The 27,339-nt window shown below is 41.9% G+C and overlaps 1 protein-coding gene across 1 annotated transcript; it reads left to right on the forward strand.

The window, feature by feature from the left end:
• The first annotated feature begins 1,256 nt into the window (after positions 1-1,256).
• DMP1 (dentin matrix acidic phosphoprotein 1) lies at positions 1,257-17,392 on the forward strand. Its single transcript, XM_055434751.2, has 6 exons — positions 1,257-1,345; positions 8,021-8,095; positions 8,574-8,621; positions 11,464-11,496; positions 11,949-11,996; positions 14,744-17,392. The coding sequence occupies exons 2-6, from the start codon at positions 8,042-8,044 to the stop codon at positions 16,088-16,090; spliced, it is 1,530 nt and encodes a 509-aa protein (XP_055290726.2). The 5' UTR covers positions 1,257-1,345; positions 8,021-8,041; the 3' UTR covers positions 16,091-17,392.
• The last annotated feature ends 9,947 nt before the right edge of the window (positions 17,393-27,339 follow it).

Here is a 27,339-nt window from a genome sequence, read left to right on the forward strand (position 1 = left end):
ACCAGTCCAGGTTCGACGCATGATACAGGATGTTTGGGGCTGGTGCACGGGGATGACCTGGAGGGAGGATATGGGGAAGAGGGAGGTAGGAGGGGGGTTCAAGAAAGGGAACACATGTACACCTGGGGCGGATTTGTGTCAATGTATGGCAAAACCAACCAATATATTAATGTAAGGTAATTTGCCTCCAATAAAATAAAAAAAAAGAGAAAAAAAAAAGTTCCTTGGAAATTGGCTTCTCTGAATGCTATACAACTGGTCTTTCTTTTAATCCAATTATTATTTCAAAGTCACCAGTATTAAAAGAAAAATGTGACAGGCAGTTGGGAGGAGAAATGAAGTATTGGATTTAAGTTATTTTTAATTAAAAATGCAAGATACTTAGGGTGGTACTTTAACATTTCCAGTCACCACAGAATTCTGTAAGGGGATACTGTGCTATATTAGTAAGAATTTTGGATCTTTGTGTATATAAGAAGGAGCTTCCCAGGTGGCTTAGTGGTAAAGAATCTCATTGCCAATGCAGGAGACACAGGAGACTTGAGTTCGATCCCTGTGTTGGGAAGATACCCTGGTGGAGGAAATGGCAACCCACTCTAGTATTCTTGCCTGGGAAATCCATGGACAGAGGAGCCTGGTGGGATGCAGTTCATAGGATTGCAAAGAGTCAGACATGAGTGAGCGATCAAGCATGCATTCACGTGTATTTGGGAGTAGGGCAATGAGTGGAAAAGGGGATGAGTGGTGGAGATTGTTAAAAGATGAAAACAGTGAAAAAAAAATGTCCATCTTCTCAGCACCAGCAATTTAGGCAAGTCTAGTATTTTAGCAGATTCTTCATGTACAAGCCAAGATGCATAGAGTCACCAGCATTAACAGGAAACGTTCTAACCACTTCTTGACTCTCCTTTTCCCATCCTTGGGTCTGCTGGGATCTGTCAGTGGGTGGAAGACATTGTCATTGTTTATAATGCTCATATAAGCCTGCATGGATGTGAATGACATATATTTAGAAAGCAAAATAAAGCTTTAGGAAGATCTTCAATTTAATGGAAACTAGTCTAGTCATTTGGGAACCACAAGAGCTTTTTAGGGCAAATCTGCTTCTGCAAGCTGGAGGAAGTGTGGGTGTACTGAAGTCCCGGTCACACCTTGTGATGTCAGTCACCCCCAGCCCGAAGTTGATTGGCTGTGAAGAGCTGAAGCAGTGTTTAAATTCCTGCACTATCAGGGAAGTGTTCAGAACCTCAATCCAAGAGAGGCTTCATTGTCACAGATTTCCTCTTCGAGAACTTCAGCCTGATTGTTGAGCCTTTGGGGGAAAAGTCTTTGCAAATTGAAGAGGGTAAGATATTTTCATTGCTAAATTTAAAAAAATGACTTCTGCTGTGTTGTTTGGAAAATATTAAGTATATGTACACGTTGAGAAGCGTTATGCCATACAGAGAAAGATGGGGAAAACTGTGCCTTGGGTAAAAACAATTCCATTTGTACCTTTGTTTATGCCAGTAAACAGCGGTATTAAAATGACACGTTGTCAATAGAGACAGGTGCTTTTCTCAGTAATACTTTAATTAGATCTCTGCATGGTACTTCTGAAAGGGTAAGTTTATTTATCAAGAGGCAGATGGAAGGTCATTTTGAAGTTTGGCTTTAATTAGCAAAACAAATAAAGCTTTTACATTTAGGTTTTATGGGTATAGTTATGTTCATGGCCCACAAGACATTAAAGAATCTAAACTAGACTGGGAGAACTTTCAGAATATGGTCTTTTAAATTGAAAATCATATGATGGTATTCATCCAATAATATTCATTGTGAATTGAGTAGCTGAAAGGAGATGCTAAGACCACTGAAATAAACCAAGGGTGTGTTACTTACACTGCTCTTCTGTTTATCTGGATATTCATGTAAGAGTGATGTGTTACACACTATCTGAGTTCAATAAATGTTCTTCTGTTGTTTAGCTGGGTAGTCATGATAAGATGATGTCTTACACACTGTCAGAGTTCAATAAATGTTGAATATAACTGTCTTTTAAAAAACTTTCTTAATGTAGAGGACAGGAGTATACTCCTGTCCATCTGTACTTATATTTTTGCATTTATTCCTCTTTTTCGTCTGTATCAGAAGTGTCTGTCTTTCTGCATCAATGCTTTTCTGCATGATGTCTTGAAGATCCCATGTGTAATAGCAACACATCAAGTACTTGTCTTCTTCAGGAGTGATAGTGTCTGATGACCCAGACTTTCTGTTTAACTGAGGGTCAGGTAGACTATGCTATTGAGTTGGCCAAAAATTTCATTCGGGTTTTCCCATGGGTTGTTGTGAAAAACTGGAATGAACTTTTTGGCCAACCCAATATTTGTTCTGGTTGGTTAAAAAAGTAAACAAGCAAGCGATTTTCTAATGGACATTAATCCGTTAGAACCCCCCGCCTGCCCATCACACTGGTGATGAGGACCAATGTGTCTCACATGCTAAGAGGCCTTTCACATCTATATTTATTTTGGCAACACCTAGGAGTTATTGTACTGTGGTTGATAGCATCTAACCAAGGGATGCTTATAACTGACCTCAAGACAATTACAGTTGAAATGACTGGAATTTTTATTGATTTACTTGGTTAGTTTTCTGAATTTCTAATAGAATTCATGTCCTGGTCAAATGCACTTTATTTTCGAAGAGTAGTAACAGACCACATTCGAGCTAATGGGGGTTCTGGTTAGTTGGGTTCTGGGTCATTTTGCTTTTGTAAAACCAGCTCTGCATTGCTGTATACTCGAGCACCTGGAACAGTGCCGAGCTCACAGGACACTCTCAATAGGTATTTATTGACTGCTAATAAGTGGATATGTTGTTCATTAGTCTTATTAAGGATGACAACATTAAGACAAACATAAGGAAAGTAAGCATGATATATTGAGCCTATAATTTTTCAAGTTTTGATTTCCTTCCTTCGGCCTATCTCTTTCATTTAAGTTTACATAAAAGAAAATATATACACATGAATATTAACTTTGAGGAAATTCTAGAAATTCTGCACTACTTGAGAGTGGCCAGAGAGAACAGAGACTGAAACACCCTTCTCCAGATTCTGAGCATTCCGGATCTTGCTGACTCCGGGGAAACAACTGATAAAGGTTAAAAGCGTCTAAAACACACACTTCCAAACAGGTGGAACTCAAATTGAGGTTGTCAGTCAGTTCAGTCCCTCAGTCGTGTCTGACTCTTTGCAACCCCATGGACTGCAGCACAACAAGATTCTCTGTCCATCACCAACTCCCAGAGCTTACTCAAACTCATGTCCTGAGAGTCGGTGATGCCATGCAACCATCTCATCCTCTGTCATCCTCTTCTCCTCCTGCCTTCAATCTTTCCCAACATCAGGGTCTTCTTATCCAATGAGTCAGTTCTTTGCATCAGGTGGCCAAAGAATTGGAGTTTCAGCTTCAGCATCAGTCCTTCTAATGAACACCCAGGACTGATCTCCTTTAGAATGGACTGGTTGGATCTCCTTGCAGTCCAAGGGACTCTCAAGAGTCTTCTCCAACACCACAGTTCAAAAGCATCAATTCTTTGGCACTCAGCTTTCTTTATAGTCCAACTCTCACATCCGTACATGACTACTGGAAAAACCATAACTTTGACTAGATGGACATTTGTTGGTAAAGTAATATCTCTGTTTTTTAATATGCTATCTGGTTGGTCATAGTTTTTCTTCCAAGAAGCAAGAATCTTTTAATTTCATGGCTGCAGTCACCATCTGCAGTGATTTTGAAGCCCCAAAATAAAGTCTGTCACTGTTTCCTTTGTTTCCCCATCTATTTGCCATGAAGTGATGGGACCAGATGCCATGATCTTAGTTTTCTGAATGTTGAGTTTTAAGCCAACTTTTTCACTCTCCTCTTTCACTTTCATCAAGAGGCTCTTTAGTTGTTCTTCACTTTCTGCCATAAGGTTGGTGTCATCTGCATATCTGAGGTTATTGATGTTTCTCCCGGCAATCTTGAGCTTGTGGATTTCCTTTTGTTATGTGTTCTCATTGTAGAATGACAGCACATGCAATGTAGAAGTGACACTTACCAATCACTGAAGAAGAACTTGGGGTTCTGGATTCATCTTTCATGCTTGTAGCTCTTTTGTTCATTTATTACCCAGAATAGGGCTACTGCATATCTGCTTCTACACTTTTGGGGTGGTTGGTAAAAAAGTTTATAAGTGTTTGGGGCTGTCATCTGGAATATACTTCACACAAGTATAATTATTTTTATCAAAAACACTCATTGAAAACCTAGCATAGGGTTTAAGCTCTGACTTTGATGCTTGATGGCAGACTATATTCTATGGGAGGCAGCATCAGCTCTCTCAGGACCCCAGGGTGTATTTTATTTTAGTTTACCAGACTTCCACTTGGAAAATTATGACTTTGATTCAGGGTGCTAAATGGTATTTCTAGAAGCATGAACAAGTTGCTGCATCTTCCTTGCATTTCATAATATTCCATCCCTGCAAAACTGAACACTGGAAGCATGCCCTTCCTTCCTAAAACACGCAACATTCATAGTGTTAGATCCCTGCTTCATTGTTTCGTTATTTAGATTAGAGAGAAACAAATGAAAATACAAGAGGAGAACTCAATATTTGTTGGCCTTTTATCAAGACTGGAATATTTACTGGTTTTCAGAGTACCATGAAGTTGTTACTATATTCAGATTTCACTTTGAAAATTAAAATGGTGAGCCATTAGACCTATGAAGCCAACACCATTAGCATAGAGTTATTTTGATAGTATTGTATTCAGGAGAAACTTTCCTTATGAAATGAACCTAAAGGACTTCCCTGGTGGTCCAGTGGTTAAGACTTTGCCTTCCAGTGCATCAGGTGAAGGTTCAATCCCTGTTTGGGGAGTTAAGATCCCACATGATTTGGGGTCAAAAATACCAAACATAAAAAAAAAACAAACAACAGAAGCAGTATTGTAACAAATTCAATAAACACTTTTTTTTTTTTTTTTAAGAAATGAACCTAAGAACTTAAAAGATGCTTTGATTGTGGAAACTAAAGTGTAAGGGAGGAAAAATTTTCCTCTACTTTCTTAGGGTCTCTGACTGGGCCTAAAAATTAAACACAGGAGACAGAATAGCAGGAGAAGAGCCTACAAGTTTTATTAAAATTCCCACATGTATACGGGTGCATTCCCAAGAGAATGAGGACCTGAAGTGACTGAAACAGAAGCTTTTATAACTTTTAGGCGAAGAAACAATATATTTGTGAAGAACTGACAAGACCTAGGGGATCTGAGGTAGGGCTAGTAGCTTGTGGAGAAGTCCCCAGGGAGATCGGGTTAGTTTAACAAGGTCTGTTTGGGCAGAATCCCTCAGCCTTGCCTCCATCTCTGCTAAAGAGATTGTCTTCTCTCCCCTTGGGACAGGGGGCAGCTTTCACATGGGATTTATCTTCTGCTTCCAGGTAGGAAAAGGAGGATCAGAGCACCCTTCTGGCATCTGCTATTTCTCAAGTGCCTTCAGCTCAACAAAATTTTTGTGTCAGAAGCATATTTTGGTATGAAATATTCTGATTTCCTTCAAAAGTTGAATTAAGCTTGTTTTAGGGGCAGTTGAACATTTTCATATTGTTGATATTAGGTGAAAGATTTGAAAAGGAATCAAAAAATTATTAAAGCACATGGACTGATATGAAGTGTGCTGAATTAGGATGAAGAAAATAACACAAAGCCTAGTGATGTTGACGAGGAATATGCTCAAGAAAAGGGATGAATGACCCTGCTGGACCATTTGAGTATAGAATTGTAGAAACGAGGCAGGCACCTTCTCAGTCTCCTTATCTTAGGATTTCTATTGCTTTCCTGAATAAATTTAAACAATAAGACTAGATGACTTCTAGCCCTGTGTTTCAGACATTATTCAGTGTATTCAGTCATTATTGAGCAAGGTACAATTATTTCTGGGATCAGAGGTTGAAGTCACTTGGAGCACCTCAAAAACAAATCCATGCTTGTTTCCACCCTCAGTAGACAGATTTATTACACTGTGGTGCAATTTGTGCACTGGTATTGCTAGGGGTAAAGAATCTGATTGCCAGTGCAGGAGATGCAAGAGATGTGGGTTCGATCCCTGGGTTGGGAAGATCTCCTGGAGGAGGAAATGCTAACCCACTCTCTTACCTCGCCAGGCTCCAGTCCATGGGGTTGGACATGACTGAGTGACTGTCTGATCGCTTTAAATCTCCCCAGGTAATACTTGTATACAGCCAAGCCTGGGGATCTTTGTCTTAGATAATTTTTGGTTTTGGTCTTGGCTGTGTGGCATGTGGGATCTGAGTTCCCTGACTAGGGTTTGAACCTGCACCCCTTGCATTGGAAGTACAAAGTCTTAACCACTGGACTGCCAGGGAAGTCCCTGGCTTAGATCTTTTGTCGCCAGCATAGTATATGTTTAACATTTAGAGACACAAATCAGTAGAAGTGAAGTCTGAAACCAGCCGGACTTTCCAAACAGTGTTTGGATGTCCATCTGTTAGGGCAGCCCCAGGGCTCATGAGTGCCAGGCAAATTATTTTCCTTTTAAATCACTTCAATAACTTTTTACATTAGCATTGAGGACATTTATTTTTAGATACAGAACAAATTGTTTTTCAAACCACCAGTTCTTGAGGTGTGAAATGAAGCCACCCTCCAGGAAAATACAGTTTCATTTGGCAGGTTTCTCAGTGTGATTCACAAGTGTATCCCAAACCTCTAATCTTCCCTGGATCTTTCAACACTGTGAATGACGCTGAAAAAATTTAGCATAATCATGTATAATGCATGACTAAAAGCACAGTGGATATGAAATCCTTTCTGGAGCCATAATATGAAGCCTATCATAATGGGTTACTTGCAAATGAAGAAAAAAATGCAAAACCAATCGAGTTTGTTTAGATGTTATTATGAGGTTATAAACATGACTGAGGATCCCTGCATGCGTGTGTGTGTGTGTGAGAGAGAGAGAGAGAAGACAAATGCCCACATCTGTCAGTGGCATCAATAATGTAGGATTTTGGTGGGATGATATTTGCCAGTCTGTTCTGACACACTGGGCTACATAATCAGTATCAAACTGAAAGATCAGAAATTTCTCTACTGCTCTTTCTTTATTTTCCTTCATTTATCATAGCTTATGTGTTAGTGAAGAAGTATTTATAGAGCTTCTCACTGAAAAGTTTTCAGTGTATCTTTTGGGAGTAAGGTTTTTAAAAAACCGCTAATAAACCTACTAATTCACACATATACTTCATCCATTGAAGTATACCATTAATTTTTTTTTGTATACTCACAGAGTTTAACAACCTTCACCAAAATCAATTTTAGAACATTTCATTATGTCCAGAATTCACCCATTAGCTGTCACTCCAACCCCTCAATCTTCTCTCTAGTGCTCAGTTGCTCAGTCATGTCCGACTCTCTGCGACTGTTTGGACTGTAGCTGGCCAGGCTCTTCTGTCCACGGGATTTTCAGGCAAGAATACTGAAGTGGGTTGTCATTTTCCTTCTCCAGGGGATCTTCCACACCCAGAGACTGAACTCACGTCTCCTTTGTCTCCTGCATTGCAGGAAGATTCTTTACCTGCTGACCCATCAGGGAAGCCATGATCTCTCCTGTGCTGTGTTGTGCTTAGTTGCTCTAGCTCTGGGCAAACACTTACTTACTTTCTGTCTCAATAGATTTGCCTTCAATGGACCTTTCCCATGAATGGAATCATACAGTATATGATCTTTGGTGCCTGACTTCTTTCATTCAATATAATGTTTGCAAGATTCCTCTACTTTGAAGCATGCATCAATACTTCATTCCTTTTTATGGCTGAATAACTTTCCACTGTATGGATACAGTGCATTTTATTTATCTATTCATCAGTTAAAAAATAAACTCATCTAAATGTCCATTAAAAGTGTTAAAAGTTGAAGCTCTTATATTTCTTTGGTGTGGAGAAAATCATCTTCTGTCTTCCATCACAGGTAGGGGTGACGCACACGGCTATGAAGACCACCATCCTGCTTATGTTCCTGTGGGGACTTTCCTGTGCTCTGCCAGTAAGTATCAGGATAGGGATGCATGAAAAAGAAAGCTTTATATCTAAAACTGCACGTGTCATTGGCTATAAGCTAAAGTGATTGTGCATGTTCCAGTCAGATGACAATAGTAAATTCCTAGGAAGATTCTTTCTTTCAAATACATCCAAATTATCCCTTATTCTGCTCAGATGGCATTCATATAGCTAGATGCTCATTTTCTTCCTTATAAGCCATGGTTTTCAAAATGTTACCCCCAGACGAGCTGCGTCAGGATCAACTAGGACCTTGTTAGAAATGTAAATTCTCAGGTCCTAACTCAGACCTACAGAACCAGACTCTCTGGGGATGGGACATGGCAATCTGTGTTTTAGCAAGGCCTCCAGGTGATTCTGATGCATGCTAAAATTTGACAACTACTCCTTCTAACTCTGTGATATGTTAATACCTGCTACCTTGGAAATTTCTGGGGACTGACCATGTGTACCAAATTTTCTAGGTAGCCAGGTATCAAAATACTGAATCCAAGAGCTCTGAAGAATGGAAGGTGAGTAGAAATAAGATTTTTGGAAATATTTTTATTTTAGTATGTTATTAGTATAACCAAATTGGCTTCACTGCAAATGTTCAAACTACTAATGATTTTAGTGAACACATTAGTAACCTGAGATATAGAGGGTAAGGGCTATTATTTCTAGTTCTTATAAGAAAATGTAGTTCATATAATGCTTTGACTTCAACTGAATAGTGTAATTTGGTGAGGAAACATTTTTTCCTTTAGCTTTATTTTCATGATCGGTCTGTATGGTAGTGCAAGGGGATGGTTGACAATGAACCAAGTTTTTCCTTGAAAAATTAAGACTAGAGATCTGTTTTATTAGATGTCTGGTAGGCAGGAGGTTAGGAGGTCAAGTCCTGGAAGCGGGAAAAAGAAAGAAGAATGAGAGAACACTAGTCTTTGGAATGACAGCTAATCCAACAGTTCTTAATGCTCAGTAACTCAAGAGCCATTGCCAGACATAGTTCTTTGTTTTGCTTGTGTTAACTTTTTGAATCTTCACAGTATCCCCAATGAATTAGGTGCTATATTTTATTCTTATTTTACAAATGAGAACTCTGAGACACAGAAAATAACCCAGTCTGTCTAGGTAATATGGTTAATTAGTGTTCATGCCAGACTTTGAACCCAGGTCACTCTGGCCCCAGAATCTGTATTTTTACTGAGTGTTATACCCTTCTTGGAAAGGAACCAGGTCTAGGAAGTCAGCAGCTTTTCAAGATTGGAGCTACAGTTGTCATTCCATATCCATAAGGGATTTAGTTCTGGGACCTCCGTGGATACCAAGATCCTTGGATGCTCAATACTTATATAAAATTGCATAGTATTTTCATATAACCTGTGCACATCTTCATATATACTTTAACTAATCTTTAGATTACCTATCATACCTAATAAAATGCCATGCAAATAGTTGCTGGAGTGCAGCAAGTACATTTTGCCTTTGGGAACTTTCTGGAAGTTTCTCTTTTTTTCTTTCTTTCTTCCCTTCCTTCCTTCCCACCTTTCTTTTTTTGCCCACTATTTTTGATCTGAGGCTGGTTGAATGTGTGGATGTGAAACTCACGCTTATGAAGGACTGATTGTACACGTGAGGGTTAAAATCTTAACCTAAATCAGAATGTTTTTCATTACCTATTTCCTGCTGGCTTTTACATATGCTACAGCTAGTTGTTTAGTTACAAAGTTGTGTCTGACTCTTTGAGACCCCAAGGACTATAGCCTGCAAGGTTTGACAAAGCTAGGGCATAATGCTAGGGCTTTCCTGCTGACTCAGACAGTAAGAATCTGCTGGCAATGCAGGAGATCTGGGTTCGATCCCTGGATTGGGACGATCCCTTGGAGGTGGGTGTGGCAACCTGCTCCAGTATTCTTGAGAATACTGGAGAATCCCCATGGACAGAGGAGCCTGGCAAGCTACTGTAGTCCATACAGTCCAGGCTACAGTCTGGCTATGGCCCAACTCGCAAAGAGTTGGACATGACTGAGTGACGAAGCACAGGGCACAGTGCTATTTGTGTTGGCCAGATAATGTCAAAGGCCTGAGACAGGGTACTGCCCCTGTTTGAGGCTGGAATAGGCATTGCAAAATTTCTTACATGAACTTTCACCAGGGGTGTCCTTGGGCTGGTTAGTTTAAAAGCAGCTGCTGTGGATCCTTTCGTTTAGCCAGAGTACCGCAAACATGCGGTAGTCCCAGGTCTAGCCCTAGCATGAGAAAAAAAGCAATGTCTGGCTCCCTTCTACCCTTTAAGTGACTGGAGTAGAGTCTGCCATGGTGCCTGCAGCCGTGTCACAGGACAGAGACTTAGAGTGACCATAGCTCCTCCATCTAGGAGAGATCCCCAGTGCAGGACTGCTGAGAGGCTTGCTGAAGATGTGCTTCCAGCAGCTCCTTTCTGCTCTCCTTGGAACCTTGGGTCTGCACACCCATTGCTCAGGCGCTTTGAGCCACATGGGATTAGAGACTTTTGTCCTGCTCAAGGGGGAGGGGGAGAGTAGGTTGGGAGAGGGCACCAGAGGTGGTGCAGGCACTTTCAGAGCTCCTATAAGATTAAAGATAGTAAAATAAATCAGAACTATGACTAATTAATTTTCAAGTTCAGCATTTTGCAATTTTGGTGATCTTACATGACTTAAGACAGGTGGCTTTTTTCTATTCAGTTTTGTCCACTATTCAGTTTTATAAAGGATATTTATAATCCTTTTGGATGTTCTCAAAATGGGTCATTTCTTCAGGTTATATCAAACTGAATGGTTCTCAAGAGGCTTTCATAGGCATTAGCCAAATTCATCCTCACAGCAACCAGGGGCAATAGGCAGAGTGGTTGCTAATATTCTAAATTTAGGAATAAGAAACTGACATCACAGAGGTTAAGTGAATTGTCCAGCCATCAGAGTTTACCTAAGACCTAAGTGTTTCCTGAAACACATGAGTTTCAGTACTACCCTCAAGACAGTTTTCAGGGCTAAAACACAAGCCAAGGAGTGAATTGACACTTAAAGCTGGGTTTATGAGTTCCAATGCTATTTTTTCTATCTTATATTTTCTCTAGGTTGTGAATTTTTCTTCAAAGAAATTTTATTTTTCTCTAACTATGGGAAATATAAAAATCTTCTAAGTTTTTTATATACAAGACCTTTTTAGACCATTGTTCATCTCACAGTCATTCACTTTTTTTTAGCTATTTCATTATAAAATATAATGAACACTCATGTAAATATAAAATCTATCAATAAGCTAAGAAAAACCCTGAAATTATTATGAATATTTGCAATCATATATGATCCACCTGTGAAGGAGTAACTTGTTTACCTTCCTTTGTTACAGGGTCATTTGGCTCAGACACCAACACCACCTTTGGTAACTATCTCATTTATTTTTTCAAACTTTAAACTTTTTATTTTGTATTGGGTATAGCTGATTAACAATGTTGTGGTAGTTTCAGGTGAACAGCAAAGGGTCTCAGCCATACATATATATGTATCCATTCTCCCCCAACCCTCCCCCTCGACCCCTTCTATCCAGACTGGCATACAACATTGAGTAGAGTTCCATGTGCTGTGCGGTAGTTCCTTGTTGGTTATCCATTTTGAATATAGCAGTGTGTATGTGACCCACCCAAACTCCCCAATACTCTAATTTATTTTTTGTCATAAACATCTCATAAAATCACTTTGACACTCTTCTCATCATCTAGGCCATTTGGAAAGTCGTAAATCCAAACCACAAGTGATTGATGTGTGCCATGTTTTCTTTCCTTTCCTCAGGAATTACTAACACGAAAAATAAACAACAACATTTTTTTTCTTTAGGAGAGCAGTGAGTCATCAGAAGAAAGTAAACTTAGCTCAGAGGAACAGGTAATTAAACAGACCTTTCTTAACTTTCCAGGCTACTTAGGAGTTGAAGGAAATGATGTTAGATTAAATTACCTGGTGACTGTTCTAAATATAAGATGTTCTAAACGTTGGTTATGCTGCCTTAAAAGTCCTATAAAATAGGAAGGAAAAAAGTGGGAGAATTCAGAGGTAGACATGCTCTTCATTCCATATTTATCACTGGGGCTGGATGATAGACACTGTGGCCCTAAATGTTCTTCTAGTTAAAGAGAACACTCACACATACACACAGAGAGTCATAAACTCTGTTAGACAACAGCTTGCTCATAAATCTCAGATATTGCTTTTACAATTGGAGCAGTTCAGACCAGGCAGAGAAAAACGTTCTGGTTCATGTGAGATACCTGTGGGGCCTTAAGGCCGCCTCTGTGCCCAGAATCCTGCTAGACTGCTAGAGGAGAGACTAGGAGACCCCTGAGGAAACTTTTAGAGGACAGCTGCTTCAGTAATGACTTCTTTTTTAAAAAATAGTTTCTCATCTGTGGCCCTGGGAGACAGAAAAGCTGACTTAGCTTGAAAGTGAAAGCTGCTCAGTCGTGTCCAACTCTTTGCGACTCCATGGACTATACAGCCCATGGAATTCTCCAGGCCAGAATACTAGAGCGGGTAGTCTTTCTCTTTTCCAGGGGATCTTCCCAAGCCAGCAATCGAACCCAGGTCTCCTGCATTGCAGGCAGCAGATTCTTTACCACCTGAACCACAAGGGAAGTCCAAGAATACTGGAGTGGGTAGCCTATCCCTTCTCCAATGGATCTTCCTGACCCAGGAATCGAACTGGGGTCAACTGCATTACATACAGGTGGATTGTTTACCAACTGAGCTATGAGGGAAGCCCTTAGCTTATATCCCTGTAATAAAAAACTTGCTAGCATCTTTTTTCTTCCCTTCCGCTTTCCTATGCTTTTTCCCTGTCCCCCCTTTTCTCCTCCCCCTCCTTCTTCTTTTCATTTTTCTAAGACATTTAGTCATTGCTTTCTTAACTGTCCTGTCATTTTAACCAAACTCAATCCCCTGGGCTCCAGCTAGCCTAGGAGCTGGGTTTCTCCTAGGATGTTGACTAAAGATTCATCAGATGAACATTGTATACATTTATAAGCATAGAATTGGGGAACCGCTCTTTTTGGGGGGACCCTGTGATTTATAACATCCATGTTCTCTGAGGTCTTAGATGACAGCAACAGTTTGGGAGGGGTGCAATATGGGACTATTGAGGTAAGGAAAGCTACATGGATGCTTAGTCCAGCAGATTCATGTAAATTCTACTGATGGGAAAAGTGTCATCACCCTGTATTTCCTCCCAATCAGAACTCAGACACTGATGAGCAGGGTCAGGTGGGAAAAGAAAAAAAAAAATGGGCAAGTTGCTTGGGCTTCCCAGGTGGCTCAGTGGTAAAGAATCTGCCTGCCAATGCAGGAGACGTGAATTCAATCCCTGGGTCAGGAGGATCCACTGGAAAAGGAAATGGCAATTGACTCCAGTATTCTTGCCTGGGAAATCCCATGTACCCTGGTAGACTGTAGTTCATGGAGTCACAAAGAGTCGGACACAACTTAGTGATTAAACAGCAGCAGCAGAGAGAGAGGAGATTTTTCCAGGGTGTGATGAACGAAGGCTCACTGACCTTCCTTATCTGAGTAAAGCATCCAGTTGTTTTATTTCTGGGGATCATCCCTCTGAGCTACACTTAGAGCTCAGAGATCACCCCAGTTGTACTCCTTCAGCTGAGCCTTCTATAGGCAACTCTCTGCCTGTGCAAACTGGTATAAATATGGTTTTGGTGAGATCTAGGCCTTATTGCCGGAGAAGGAAATGGCAACCCACTCCAGTGTTCTTGCCTGGAGAATCCCAGGGATGGGGGAGCCTGGTGGGCTGCCGTCTATGGGGTCGCACAGAGTCAGACACGACTGAGGTGACTTAGCAGCAGCAGCAGCAGCAGCATCATACCTTATTGCAATATTATACTTTCATTTCAGCTAAAGGTTTCATTCACCTGCTCTAATACATTTCCCTCCCCAGTCCCAGAGTTGATTTGAAAAAAAAAAATATCTGAGTCATTTCAAAATCACCCAGTATTTTAAAAAAACCTTTATTTTAAACCAAATAATTTGATGAGTATTATATCTTCTCTAGTGGCTCAGATGGTAAACAATCTGCCTGCAATGCAGGAGACTTGGGTTCGATTCCTGGGTCTGGAAGATACTCTGGAGAAGGGAATGGCAATCCACTCCAGAATTCTTGCCTGGAGAATCCCATGGACAGAGGAACCTGGTGGGTTACAGTCCATGGGATCGCAAAGAGTCAGACACCATTGAGCAACACATTCACTGTCACTGTTTTAAACCAAATAATTTGAGGAGTATTATAAATCAATTCTTTAATTTACAAAAAATTTCTGAAAGTATCCCTTAAGGACTCATACTTACAATATGATTTGAGTTTCATATATGTGATTTCTAGAGAACATTTTGAGAAGATTTGTGCGGCACTGAGTGAATGGTGCCTGTGGAAAATAGGATGACTTGACTTTCAACTTCCCTTCCTTCCTTTTTAGCCCCTGTTTGAGACATTCTTGAGCCATACAACTGAACATGGCTTAGATGAGGGACACAGGAAGAAGAAAACAAAAAGAGCCCAGATGGGCATTAGGTACAACCCTCTAGAGCAGCTCCTGGGAGTACTAACCATGTCTGTTAACCCCAAACTCCAGGCAAATGAAGACCCCAGTGACAGCAGAGAATCCGAGGAGGTCCTGGGCCTTGATGATCAGCAACATGTTCGTAGACCAGTTGGAGGCCTCTCTCGGAGGGGAGGAAGCGAAGGTGATAATAAAGATGATGATGAAGATGAGAGCGGAGACGACACCTTTGGTGATGATGACGGTGGCCCAGGACCCGAAGAGAGACGATCAGGAGGGGACTCCAGGCTTGGAAGTGACGAAGACTCGGCTGAGAGCACACAATCCAGGGAAGACAGTGCCCCACAAGGGGACGAGGGGGCCCACGATACCACCAGTGAGAGCAGGGACCTTGACCATGAGGATGAGGGGGACAGCAGGCCCGAGGGCGGTGACCCCACTCCAGACAGCGAGAGTGAGGAGCAGTGGGTGGGTGGCGGCAGTGACGGGGACAGCAGCCATGGCGATGGCTCTGAGTTCGACGATGAAGGGATGCAGAGCGATGACCCCGGTGCCTACAGAAGCGAGAGGGGCAACTCCCGAATAAGCGGTGCCGGCCTCAAGTCAAGAGAATCGAAAGGCGACGACGAGGAGCAGGCAAACACCCAGGATTCCCATGAGGGCCCAGCAGCCCGGTATCCCCGCAGGAAATCCTTCAGGAAGTCTCGGCTTCCTGAGGAAGATGGCCGAGGGGAGCTGGACGACAGCCGCACGACGGAAGTCATGAGTGACTCCATCGAAAACCCCGACTCCAAAGAAGCTGGCCTCGGCCGGTCCAGGGAACACAGCAAGAGTGAATCTCGACAAGAGAGTGAGGAGAACCGGTCCCCGGAAGACAGTCAGGATGTCCAAGAGGTGACCAGCAGCGAGTCTAGTCAGGAGGTCGACCCGCCTTCTCCAGAAAACAGCAGCGAGTCTCAGGAAGAGGCGCTGCATGAGTCCAGGGGTGACAACCCCGATAACGCCACCAGTCACTCCAGAGAGCTTCAGGCAGACAGTGAGTCCAGTGAGGAGGCCGAGCTGGATAAGCCCTCCGACTCAGAGAGCGCCTCCACAGAGGAGCAGGCTGACAGCGAATCCCGCGAGAGCCTCCCGTCCTCGGAGGAGAGCCCGGAGTCCACTGAAGAGCAGAACAGCTCTAGCCAGGAGGGCGCCCAGGCCCGGAGCCGGGAGAGCCCGTCGGAGGAGGACGACAGCAGCGAGTCCCAGGACAGCAGCAGATCGAAGGAAGACAGCGACTCGACCGAGAGCGTGTCAAGCAGCGAGGAAGAGGCCCAGGCCAGGAACCCTGAGGTAGAAAGCAGAAAATTAACGGTCGACGCCTACCACAACAAACCCATCGGAGACCAGGACGACAATGATTGCCAAGACGGCTATTAGCATGGGCGTGCCTGAGCGCTTGTCACAGACAGGCGTCCTGGAGGCTGGAGACTAGGGAAAATCATAACTGTAACTTATTGACGTTTGCATCAGAATAGCCATTTCTTTCTGAAAGGAAATGCTCGATGGTATACTTGTTTCTGTCTACGATGTCATCAAACCATAGAGGTTTCAATAATGGGAAATGTCACTAGAACACCCTCAAAGAGAGACCTGAAGCAGGGAAAGACGTGCGTTGTTGCTTCACAGCTGAAATAGCTCCTAACTCATTAACCTAACGCACAGTTACACAGGTTGTGCTATGTACCGGGCACTGCGCTGGGTAGGGAGGAGGTCAAGAAGCTTAAAGACTTATCTCTTGCTCCTGAGGAGAAGTTTTCGTTGTTGTTCGGTCTCTAAGTCGTGTCCATCTCTTTGTGGCACATGGACTGCAGCACGCCAGGCTCCTCTGTCCTCTACTAACTCCCGGAGTTTGCTCACGTTCATGTCCATTGAGTCGGTGATGCTATCTAACCATCTCATCCTCTGTTCCCCCTTCTCCTTGTGCCTTCAATCTTTCCCAACATCAGGGTCTTTTCCAGTGAGTGGGCTCTCCTCATCAGGTGGCCAAAGTATTGGAGTTTCAGCTTCAGCATCAGTCCTTCCAATGAATATTCAGGGTTGATTTCCTTTAGAATTGACTGGTTTGATTTCTGAGGAGCTTATAGAGGGATAAATAAAGCTGAAAAGGGATAAATATGACTAAACCAAGAATTATTACAATCCAGTGTGGTGAGCACTATTAACACAGATATGAACAAAACACATGGATTCACAGGAGAGGGTGCACTTTGCCTTGAGAATTAGAGAGGGCTTCACAGCGGGAAAGACAGTGGAGTCAGAACATTGCATGGGATTTCTCCATTTAAGGCTAGACAATTCTATTTATACTTAGTATCAGCAATAGAAAATCCGATATGAATAAACATTTAGTTTGTGAAAGTGTTTTCAAATTATGGCACAGTAATGTGTTTCAGATAAGCAAAAATTCTTTTTTCAATTAATTAACCCTTTTTGCTTTGTTCTTTGTGTGTGTGTATGTGTGTGTGTGTGAAACTCCCAGGAGTGTCACCTCCCTGACCACTGCTGATGATATGGAGGATTGGGTGGGGAAGAGTAGAAAAGTGAAATTCCTTTTTAAATAGACAACTATCAGCTTAATTTTTTTCTAAGATCAATCCATGTGCAAAGCTAGAAAAACTGTTCTTGGAGTCCTCTGTTTGTGTTGCACATAGCAACATTGTGTGTATAGAATTCAATTGATTTTTGCCAAATACTCTTTGAAATGTTACCTCAACATAAAATATTTGTTTTGTAATAAAGATAATAATATCCAGAAGTATGTGCTTATTTTTTATAGTATGCTAATTTTTAGGATACGGAACAACTTTTCCTTTCAGACATTGCAAAATAGTTTATCAGCTTTCTCCCATTAAAACAAGAGATTGTTTTCTTTCCTGAGCATTTAATTTTATTGATAATTCAGGTAGCATTTGATGAAATTACTTTTCATGTTGCTTATGATATTTCACTAAATGTATCTGTTATGGATAAGGGAAAAAAAGGGAAGCCAGTTCTCAGCTTTTTGTATTCAGTTCAGTTCAGTTCAGTCGCTCAGTCATGTCTGACTCTTTGCGATCCCATGAAACACAGCACGCCAGGCCTCCCTGTGATTAGACCGTACCAAAAATTCATGGTGTTCGGGCTTAACGTTAGCTCTTGCTGGTCTCGCAGACTGTCCTAAATGTAAACTTTTGGAGCTACAGGGACACACATTCTTTACACTGTATATCCCTGAAGGAAATGACCTCACCTCAGCACTTCCATTTATTTTTTAAGTTTTTTTTTCTTCTCCTAATATAGATCACTTTTAAAGTCTTTACTGCATTTTTTACAATATTGCTTCTGGTTTACATTTTGGTTTTTCGGTCATGAAGCCAGTGCAGGGGACAAGGGTTCTATCCCACAGGATCATGAAGAGTCAGACATAACTGAAGCAACTTAGCATGCACGCGATGTGCTCTAGTGGCTGTGTGGGTGAAAACACATTTTAAAGTGGAAATACTTGGGACTTCCCTGGCGGTCCAGTGGTTAAGACTTCACCTTCCAAAGCAGGGGATGTAGGTTCAACCCTTGGTCAGGGAGATCCTGTGGACTGTAGCCTGCCAGGTTCCTCTGTCCATGGGATTCTCTAGGCAAGAATACTGGAGTGGATTGCCATGCCTTCCTCTAGAGGATCTTCCTGATCCAGGGATCGAACCTGGGTCTCTTACACCTCCTGCATTGGCAGGTGGGTTCTTTACCACTAACTCTCCCTACAAATTGATTCAGAGACTTCCCAGTCTTCAGTCTGACCCTTCCCATCCTTCATATCACTCTGTTCCCTCACAACGTCAAGCCTATGGTAGACAAAATATACACAGTTTTCTAATCTTCTTCCTTGAGATTTTAACCCAGTAGATCTGGAGTGAAACCCCAAGTTAAATATTTTAAAAAGGATCCCAGGAGATTCTGAAGTAGTCCATGTGCATACCTACATTTCCGTTCTGTGACTGTACAAATTAGTTATCTGGCTTTACTAACCTACAGGTTCCCCCCAACCCACAGTTTCTTCAGAGGATAATTGTCCATGCACAGATCTCCTGGTTGCCTGAGATGTAGCTGACCAGGTTCCAGCCACCCATGTGCCCCTCCTCACAGCAGGTGATCAGGTGGGATGAGCACCCCACCCAAGAGGGAGGGGCCAACAGCCTCAGAGCAGGCCTGTTACAAAGGCTCTGTCTGATGGTGGCTTGAGGTCTAATCTGAGTTCCCCTCTCTGGAAATCTGGCTGTTAGGGAAAGAGAGGTCAGAAAGTGGTCCAAACAAAAACAGATGGGAAAATACAGACAGGCAGAAATAGGGAGAAAGTTTAAGTCCATTAATGATGGAGCACAAAATTGAAAATGATCGAGCTCCTGACACTGAGGGACAAAATCATAATCTTCTTGCTTTCATGCTTGGGTCCTGACTCTCCTGTTGTCTATCAGGCCTTCTTGGATCTCCATGACCTTCCTGACTCTTAAGGGCCACCTGTATCCTGACAGTACACCCACCTTTCTGAGGCTACCTAAGATGGGCTTTGCTTCTTGCAACCAAAAAGCCTCATGAGCTCAGACGTGTGAACGCAGGTGTTAGGCTACCAATGTTCCACGGTGATGTGACCACAGAACACTGGCTGACTTAACAGTCAAGTGGAGGAAGTCCTGGACAACCTAAGTGGACCTTGGAGAGTGAAAAAGAAAATAGGGAGAGACACATTCCATGGAGAGGAAACAGAGAAGTAAGTGAATGGAATTGTTTATGGCACATTAAGGTTCGAGTTTAAAGATTTGTTGTCATCAAAGCATTTGGACGAGAGGAAGAGGGAAGGGGAACTGATAAAAGGAGAGACTGGAAAGGTGGGCCAGGATCTGACGTGAAGATCTCTGAATGCCAGGTTAAAACATATAAAAAGTATAGAAGATCAAATGAAGCACAGAAAAGCTAAGTTAATTATTCTAGTTTAAAATCCAAATGCTAAATATAGCATTGTAAAGCAATCACACTCCAATTAAAAATATATTAAAAAATAAATAAAATCCAAGAAATGACAGAGCCTGATTCCACTTCAGTTTGAGGATGAGCCACTGAAAGTTTTAAGCAGTGGAATAACATTCATAAATATACGAATACGGCCTTATCTGCTTGAAATATAAGCAAAGGAAATGCTTATAGTTCAGCTTGTTCTTGGCATATAAAGAAACCAAGAGCTTCTCAATCATTTTCTAATGGTTTGTTTTCCCAGACCTGTAACTTTGAAAGAGCCCCTTTAAATGGAAAAGTTTACTATTAGCTGGAGAAGCTAATGATATTCTGAAAAAAGGAAGCTTATATGAAATGTTTAGAAAACATGGCTTAATGTGCAGAAGAACTCATTCAGCCCAGAAGCCACTGTTTGTACCACAAAGCGCTAGACACTGGCTTGTTCTGCTGATCCTGCTCATAATGACTCTGGATGCGGCCAGGAGCACTGGTACTACACTAACACTGGTGCTGCTGACCCCAGCTGTTGTTGTTGCCAGAGATCATTCTCTCTGCTTCATCGCATCACTAGCTCTCAATTCAACGTTTGTGGTAGATTCATTTCCCAGGTTTCTGTGGAAGACAGGGGAAAAATCAAGACATTCTGAAACTGAGCTTCGTGGGGGAAGGTGTCTCTATTCCCTCTAAAATTATCTGCTAAATTGTTGGTATGTTTAAGTAGAGGGGCTTCCCTGATGACTCAGATGATAAAGAATCTGTGTGCAATTCAGGAGACCTGGGTTTGATACCTGGGTTGGGACAATCCCCTGGAGAAGGGCATGGCAACCCACTCCAGTATTCTTGCTTGGAGAATCCCGTGGCCAGAGGAGCCATGGGGTTCAGTCCATGGGGTGGCAAAGAGACGGACAGAAGGATCCACAATTTTCATCATATTCTCACTGGTGTCTACAACTAAGAAGCTGGATTCTATTCAATTAAATAAAGTAAATAACACCAACAATCATCAGATCTGCCTGAATATTGTTGTGCAGAACTATTGCATTCTGGACAAACCCATCAGTGCTGAGGAAGAGAGCTGAGAATACAGCATGATTCATATTATATGCATTGCTTGCCATACATCACTTGCATATCATAGCTAAAGCTTGGATAAGGAAAGATAGTATAATATAAAATATTTTTCTGATAAAATGAATACAAATTTTAAACTTCTTCAGTGTTAATATAGAAATATATTAATATTCTATAGTAATGTAATGAAAATGAATATTCTCAAAGTAAAATTTTAAACCATAGAATTCTTTTGCATTCCAAGTATATTTAGATTCTGGGTTACATGTTGATGTACAGATTGAGAATTGTATTCATTCTCCTCTTCTTTGTATTAGGGAGTAAAATCTTTGGATTTTAGTGGAGCACATGGCTGCCCAGAGGGGGACTCCATTTCCCAGGCTTCCTTGCAGTAAGGCTTGCCCACGTGGCTAAGTTCTGGCCAATGGAATATGAGCAGAAGTGATGCGTCTGGGCGCTTTCCTTCTCATTTTTCTTTCCTATTGGCTAGAAACTGGCAACTTTTGAAATAGTTTAAAGTGAAATTAACTCAGTCGTGGAGTCTTTGTGACCTCCTGGACTATACTGTACAGTCCATGGAATTCTCCAGGCCAGAATACTGGAGTCTGGAGTGGGTGGCTGTTCCCTTCTCCAGGGGATCTTTCCAACCCAGGGATCGAACACAGGTCTCCCACACTGCAGGCGGATTCTTTACCAGCTGAGCCACAAGGGAAGCCCAAGAATACTGGAGTGGGTAACCTATCCCTTCTCCAGGGGATCTTCCCAATGCAGGAATTGAACCAGGGTCTCCTGTGTTGAAGGTGGTTTCTTTCCCAGCTGAGCTATCAAGGAAGCATGATAATTTCCTTGTACCCAAAGGTACCCTTGATTGTTTCATGAGATATAAACTTCAATTCTTCTTTAATCTAGTTTACTTTTTGAGTTTCCTTACAAGAAGCCTGGGCTTCCCTGGTGGCTCAGACGGTAAAGAATCTAGAGGCCTGCAAAGTGGGAGACCTGGCTTTGATCCCTGGGTTGGGAAGATCCTCTGTAGGAGGATATGGCAACCCACCCGAGTATTCTTGCCTGGAGAATCTTCATGGACAGAGGAGCCTGGTGGGCTACAGTTCATGCATTCACAGAGTCAGCACATTAAGAAGCTTAATCTACATCCTCATGGATGTATGTATTATATGTGTATATTCAGAAACTATATTATATAGAGTTCTCATCAGAAACACTGAATTATCCTTCCTTTATTTAATAATTGAAGAAAAACTGTTCTCCAGCTGTGCTCTCAGAATATTATTATGCATACTCAGTAGGCTTTAATATTATTTATATTAACTTTTAGACTGAATTTACTGTTAACGTGAATGGAGTATTTAGCCTTTGCAAATATAGGTAATGAAGACAATGCCCCAGTCTATAAACTATTTTTTGAGGATAAATAGAAATTATATCACTGGTTCATGAAACAACTAGTTACCACTTGGCAAATTTCTACATCAAAGACTAAAATTATTGGTCATAATTTTAAGTTGAAATATTGATTATTCAAGTGCAATTTGCAAATCTGGCTCTTATAAATGAATATAATGAAAATGAGGTGAGGCTGCAAACTTGCTTCTATTCCGTTGTAAACTAACTGGTTTTCAGCCTTGGCACACATCACCTGAGGAATTTTTTTAAAGTCTTTGGCCACAGGGTCCATCCTAGAGAATCTGGTTTAATTGGTCTGGGATTAGACTTCAGCAATGGTATTTTCAAAAAGTCCTAGATAATCCCAAAGGGCTTCCCTGGTGGCTCAGATGGTAAAAAGTCTGCCTGCAATGCAGGAGACCCAGGATTGATCCCGGGGTTAGGAAGATCCCCTGGAGAAGGAAATGGCAACCCACTCCAGTATTCTTGCCTGGAGAATCCCATGGATGGAGGAGCCTGACAGGCTATAGTCCATGGGGTTGCAAAGAGTCAGACACGACTGAGTGACTAAATATAGCACACACAGGTAATTTCAAAATGTAGCCAGCATTGAGAATACTGCTTTAATATAATAGTTAATTCTGAAAACTTTTGGGCACTCTTGGGTTCTGGGCACAGGTCTTGTTTTAGAAGTAAAACACTAACCAAATTCCAACCCTATTTAATATGATGAGTTGAATTCTTATGTCAGTCACACAGACTTGTCTGCTTCTTCTGCTAACAAATAAATGGGCCCAACATTGGACTTACTGGAGCATTGAGCTCTCGTCAACTCCCGGATGATAACTAGTTAAGACACAATCAGTCATCAGAAAAATTGTAAAAGTATTTTGGCTTTTTGGTAAACTGCCTACCCCAAGGTCAGTCAGAATACAGTATCTCTGAGTTTTGCTCTAGTTGGTTTTCTATCAGCATCTGAATTGTCATCAAAATAAACCTGACTTAAGCCCATGAATGGTTTCCTCTGTTCTTGCACCACAATACAACAGATGGGAGAGATTGCAGCAGGAGAAACCTCTACAGACTATAGGTCTCGTGATCAGACACACAAAACAGCCTGGCTCTCCCTTTTTGGCACAGATCATAACTATTATTTTAAGCAACTGAATATAAATATAGTGTTTGGTTTGAGACCCTATTGTGCAACTGACATGAAAGAGACCTTTACCATTCTTTTATGTCACACAAGTCATTCTTTCCGAGTTGCACGTCTAGCAGATTGTCTGGAAGTCCCTCATGGGGAAAAAGGGGAACTAGCAGGAGGGAGGGTGCAGGAGGTCTGTCTGGGACGTTGTCGTTGGAACCACATCCACCCCCAACCCAAACAGAACTTCAAAGCTGTCTCATCTCCTTCCTGGGGTGGGTGTTTCCGCACCTCCATCCGGCCTTTCCCTTCACAGTCAATACCAAGCTATGGCAATAAATTGGGAGTTTACAGAGGTAGAGAAAAGACAGACTCCACTGTGCTTTAACATGGTGACAGCATTAGTAAGAGAAAGTTTTGTTTGTCCTTTAGAAGTTCCCCTCTGAGGATGCACCTAAAAGCACACTGTCCTTTACCCTGCCTTATTCAAGACTTTAAGGATGTGAATTACCCTGTCCACTTTTCTCTGTTTTAGCTTCACTAAGGGGGCCTCTTGAAGAAGTCAAATGGCCCGAATGAATGAAAAAGGACTAAATAATGGAGGAGATAGAAGGAGAGAGGAAAGTGGAAGACAGAGAAGGGAGACCAGAAAGAAGAGACCTCCTTATGCCCATGGGAATTAGATTCCATATGGGTTGATAAATGTCTTGAAAGGCAAAGCAAAGAACTGTTTTCACTGTCCTTCAGAAATTGTATGTGTACTTGAAGGGATAATGTTAATTTTTATTTTTTCTGGGAGTGGATCATACCTTCCTGACTTCTCAAATATTAAAGAGAGGAATAAGGGGGCACCCAGCAAGTCTGAGGGATTACGACAATTTGAAGTCTGGTCCACATAAGGTCAGAAGCCAAAGGAAGGTCCTATACAAGAGAGTGAGACAGGATGTTCTGGACCTTGACCAAAACTAGGTGCATCCAGTTCAGAATCTGATACAGAGCAGGGCAACCATAGAGAAGATGTAAATATTTACCATGATCTAGAAGTTCACCCTGTTGGAGAAGGAAATGGCAACCCACTCCAGTGTTCTTGCCTGGAGAATCCCACGGACGGCGGAGCCTGGTGGGCTGCTGTCTATGGGGTCGCACAGAGTCGGACATGACTGAAGTGACTTAGCAGCAGCAGCAGAAGTTTGCCCTAACATGATTTAAATATGAAGAGTTCCATCAGTGAATATATAGCTTAACAACCTGGCCGTCACTTGCATGCATAGTTGCAATTACAGTGATTTTTAATTTTCTCACTTAGCATATTTTCTTATGTTTTACAGTTTCAACTTATTATATCTTTCTTCTTCTTTCCTTTCACTATTTGAAATGAAGCAATGAACAACTTTATGAAAATATCATTTGCTACATATCAAGTTAGATTGATTATCCACTCTACATTCATCCACTACCCAGAACAGCAATGAAAATTTTTCCCGTGGGAAGATGCCTTCTAATTTAGCTACATGTATTTTTCCAACCAGTCTGAATGGAGAATCATATGTATCTTTTTAACCTCCCTCTATTGCAATAGATGTTCAACGAGGCTATAATTGCTTGATTTAATGTTGGTAATTTAATGACACCAAGGACTCCCCAGGTGGTGCTAGTGGTAAAGAACCTGCCTACCAATTCAGGAGACCCAGGTTCAGTCCCTGGGTCGGGAAGATCCACTGGAGAAGGAAATGGCTACCCACTCCAGTATTCTTGTCTGGAGAATCCCAAGAACAGAGGAGCCTGGTGGGTTATAGTCTATTAGGTCGCAAAGAGATGAACATGTCTGAAGTGACTTAACAGGCACCTCAGAGTAAAAATGTAAATTACCCAAAGAGGAATTCCTAAACTGCAGGCTTTCCACCGTTCAAGTCTAAGAGTTGTAATTTAATAGCTTTGTGACCTGAAAGATAAGAGTTATCATTAAATGCAGCTGGGATTTATTGACATTTCTTTAAGAACAAGACTTTTCAAGAATGTTTCAAATTCTGAAGTTCAAGAATAGCTGGGTAGGCCTGCTCTGTAATTTCTATAATCCCCAGCAGGTGGCAGTATTGCTTGCTGTTATCGTCCCTGAGAGGCCCGAAGAATCTGGAATTCAGAGCTGGGTTAACCTTGGACCTGTGGTGCTGGAGAAGACTCTTGAGAGTCCCTTGGACTGCAAGGAGATCCAACCAGTCCATTGTAAAGGAGATCAATCCTGGGTGTTCATTGGAAGGACTGATGCTAAAGCTGAAACTGCAATACTTTGGCCACCTCATGCAACGAGTTGACTCACTGGAAAAGACTCTGATGCTGGGAAGGATTGGGGGCCGGAGGAGAAGGGGACGACAGAGAATGAGATGGCTGGATGGCATCACCGACTCGATGTACATGAGTTTGAGTGAACTCCGGGAGTTGGTGATGGACAGGGAGGCCTGGCGTGCTGTGTTTCATGGGGTCTCAAAGAGTCGGACACAACTGAGAGACTGAACTGAACTGAACTGAACCTTGGACAGAAATTTTCAAATTAAGGAGTTAAGATTTTTTTTTTTCTATAACCAAAAAGAACCCATATTTCTGTCCCCCAGGAAGCCCCAAATACAGACAGAGTGCATGACTAAGTTGAATTCTCGATTTGAATCTGATTTGGCTCTACTGAACTGGTCACTTCTCTGAACCTCTGTATTTATTTTATTTAAGAAACATTACCTACATTACTGATAAGACAACTAACAAGAAATAGAAAAGGATCACAACTAGATGGACTGTGTAGACATACTACATGCTCTGTATGATCTCCAAAAGTTCAAGAAATAAATGGCATTGTCTGTGGCACTAAAAGATCTTGTGGGTTGGTGGAGCCAAGGCACTAAATTTAAAGGAACTTGACCCAATGCTCTGCTCCACTAAAAAAGCACTGAGTTACCTTGAGCCATCAACTTGCCTCTGCATCATAATTTCCTAGTCCCCAGTCTGTAAAATTGAAGTTTATACCTTGTGAAATTTTGGCTGATACCTGCCAAGGATTGCTCATTCAGCCCTTCCTTCAACAAACATTAAGCCCCTAACAAGTTGGGGAGAGTTTGTTCCTAATATACCTACATTCCTTTGGTTCAAAACTCTCTATTTTTCTTCTTCCCTCTTTGGCTTCTTTGGGTTATTTTATGTCTTATGTTGACTTTTTTGGAGGTGAGATTACTGACTTCCACTTCAATATGTATGTGTGTGTGTGCACACTCACGAAGTGACTTTGGTTGTGTCTGACTCTTTGTGACCCCATGGACTGTAGCCCACCAGGTTCCTCTGTCTGTGGCATTTTTCAGGCAAGAGGACTGGAGTGGGTTGCCATGCCCTCCTCCAGGGGATCTTCCCGACCCAGGGATCAAGCCCTCATCTCTTCATGTCTCCTGCATTGCAGGCGGATTCTTTACCACTAGGGCAGCCTGGGAAGCCCTCCACCTCAGTATAGCCCCCCATTTTCCCTTAAATTTCTATTCTACTTTCTTCCCTGAACTTTCCCATCCTAAACAGTGTATTTATTTTGTTGTTGCCACAGTAAATACTTAAGGACAGATGTAATTTTTAATTATTTGAAGGGATGGGTTTTGGAAGCAGAAATTTTAAACCTCTGAGTGTATTAGTTGTCTATAGCTGAGAGACACATCACCTCAAAATGTAGTGATTTACAACAGAGTAGCTATTATCTAAACATTTCTATGGGTCATGAACCTCACCTTGGCTTAGCTGGGCCTTCTCTTTCGGGGGTTCTCATGATTGCTATTAACATGTTTGGTCATCTCAAGTCTTCACCAGGGGAGGGTCTGTTTCAGGCTCACTCATGTGGGGGTTAGTAGTTTTCAGTCCATCATAGGTCATTGTGTGAAGGCCTTGGTTCCTCACTGGTTGTTGGCTGGAGATCACCCTCAGTTCCTTGCGACGTGGGCCTCTCTAGAGGGCAGTTCATACATTGGCAGTTGGTTTCCATTCAGAGCACAGGCAAGAAAGAGTG

The sequence above is a fragment of the Moschus berezovskii genome, chromosome 5 (genome assembly GCF_049115385.1).
Source record: "Moschus berezovskii isolate FMDL1 chromosome 5, NW_MosBer_1.0, whole genome shotgun sequence".
NCBI lineage: Eukaryota > Metazoa > Chordata > Mammalia > Artiodactyla > Moschidae > Moschus > Moschus berezovskii.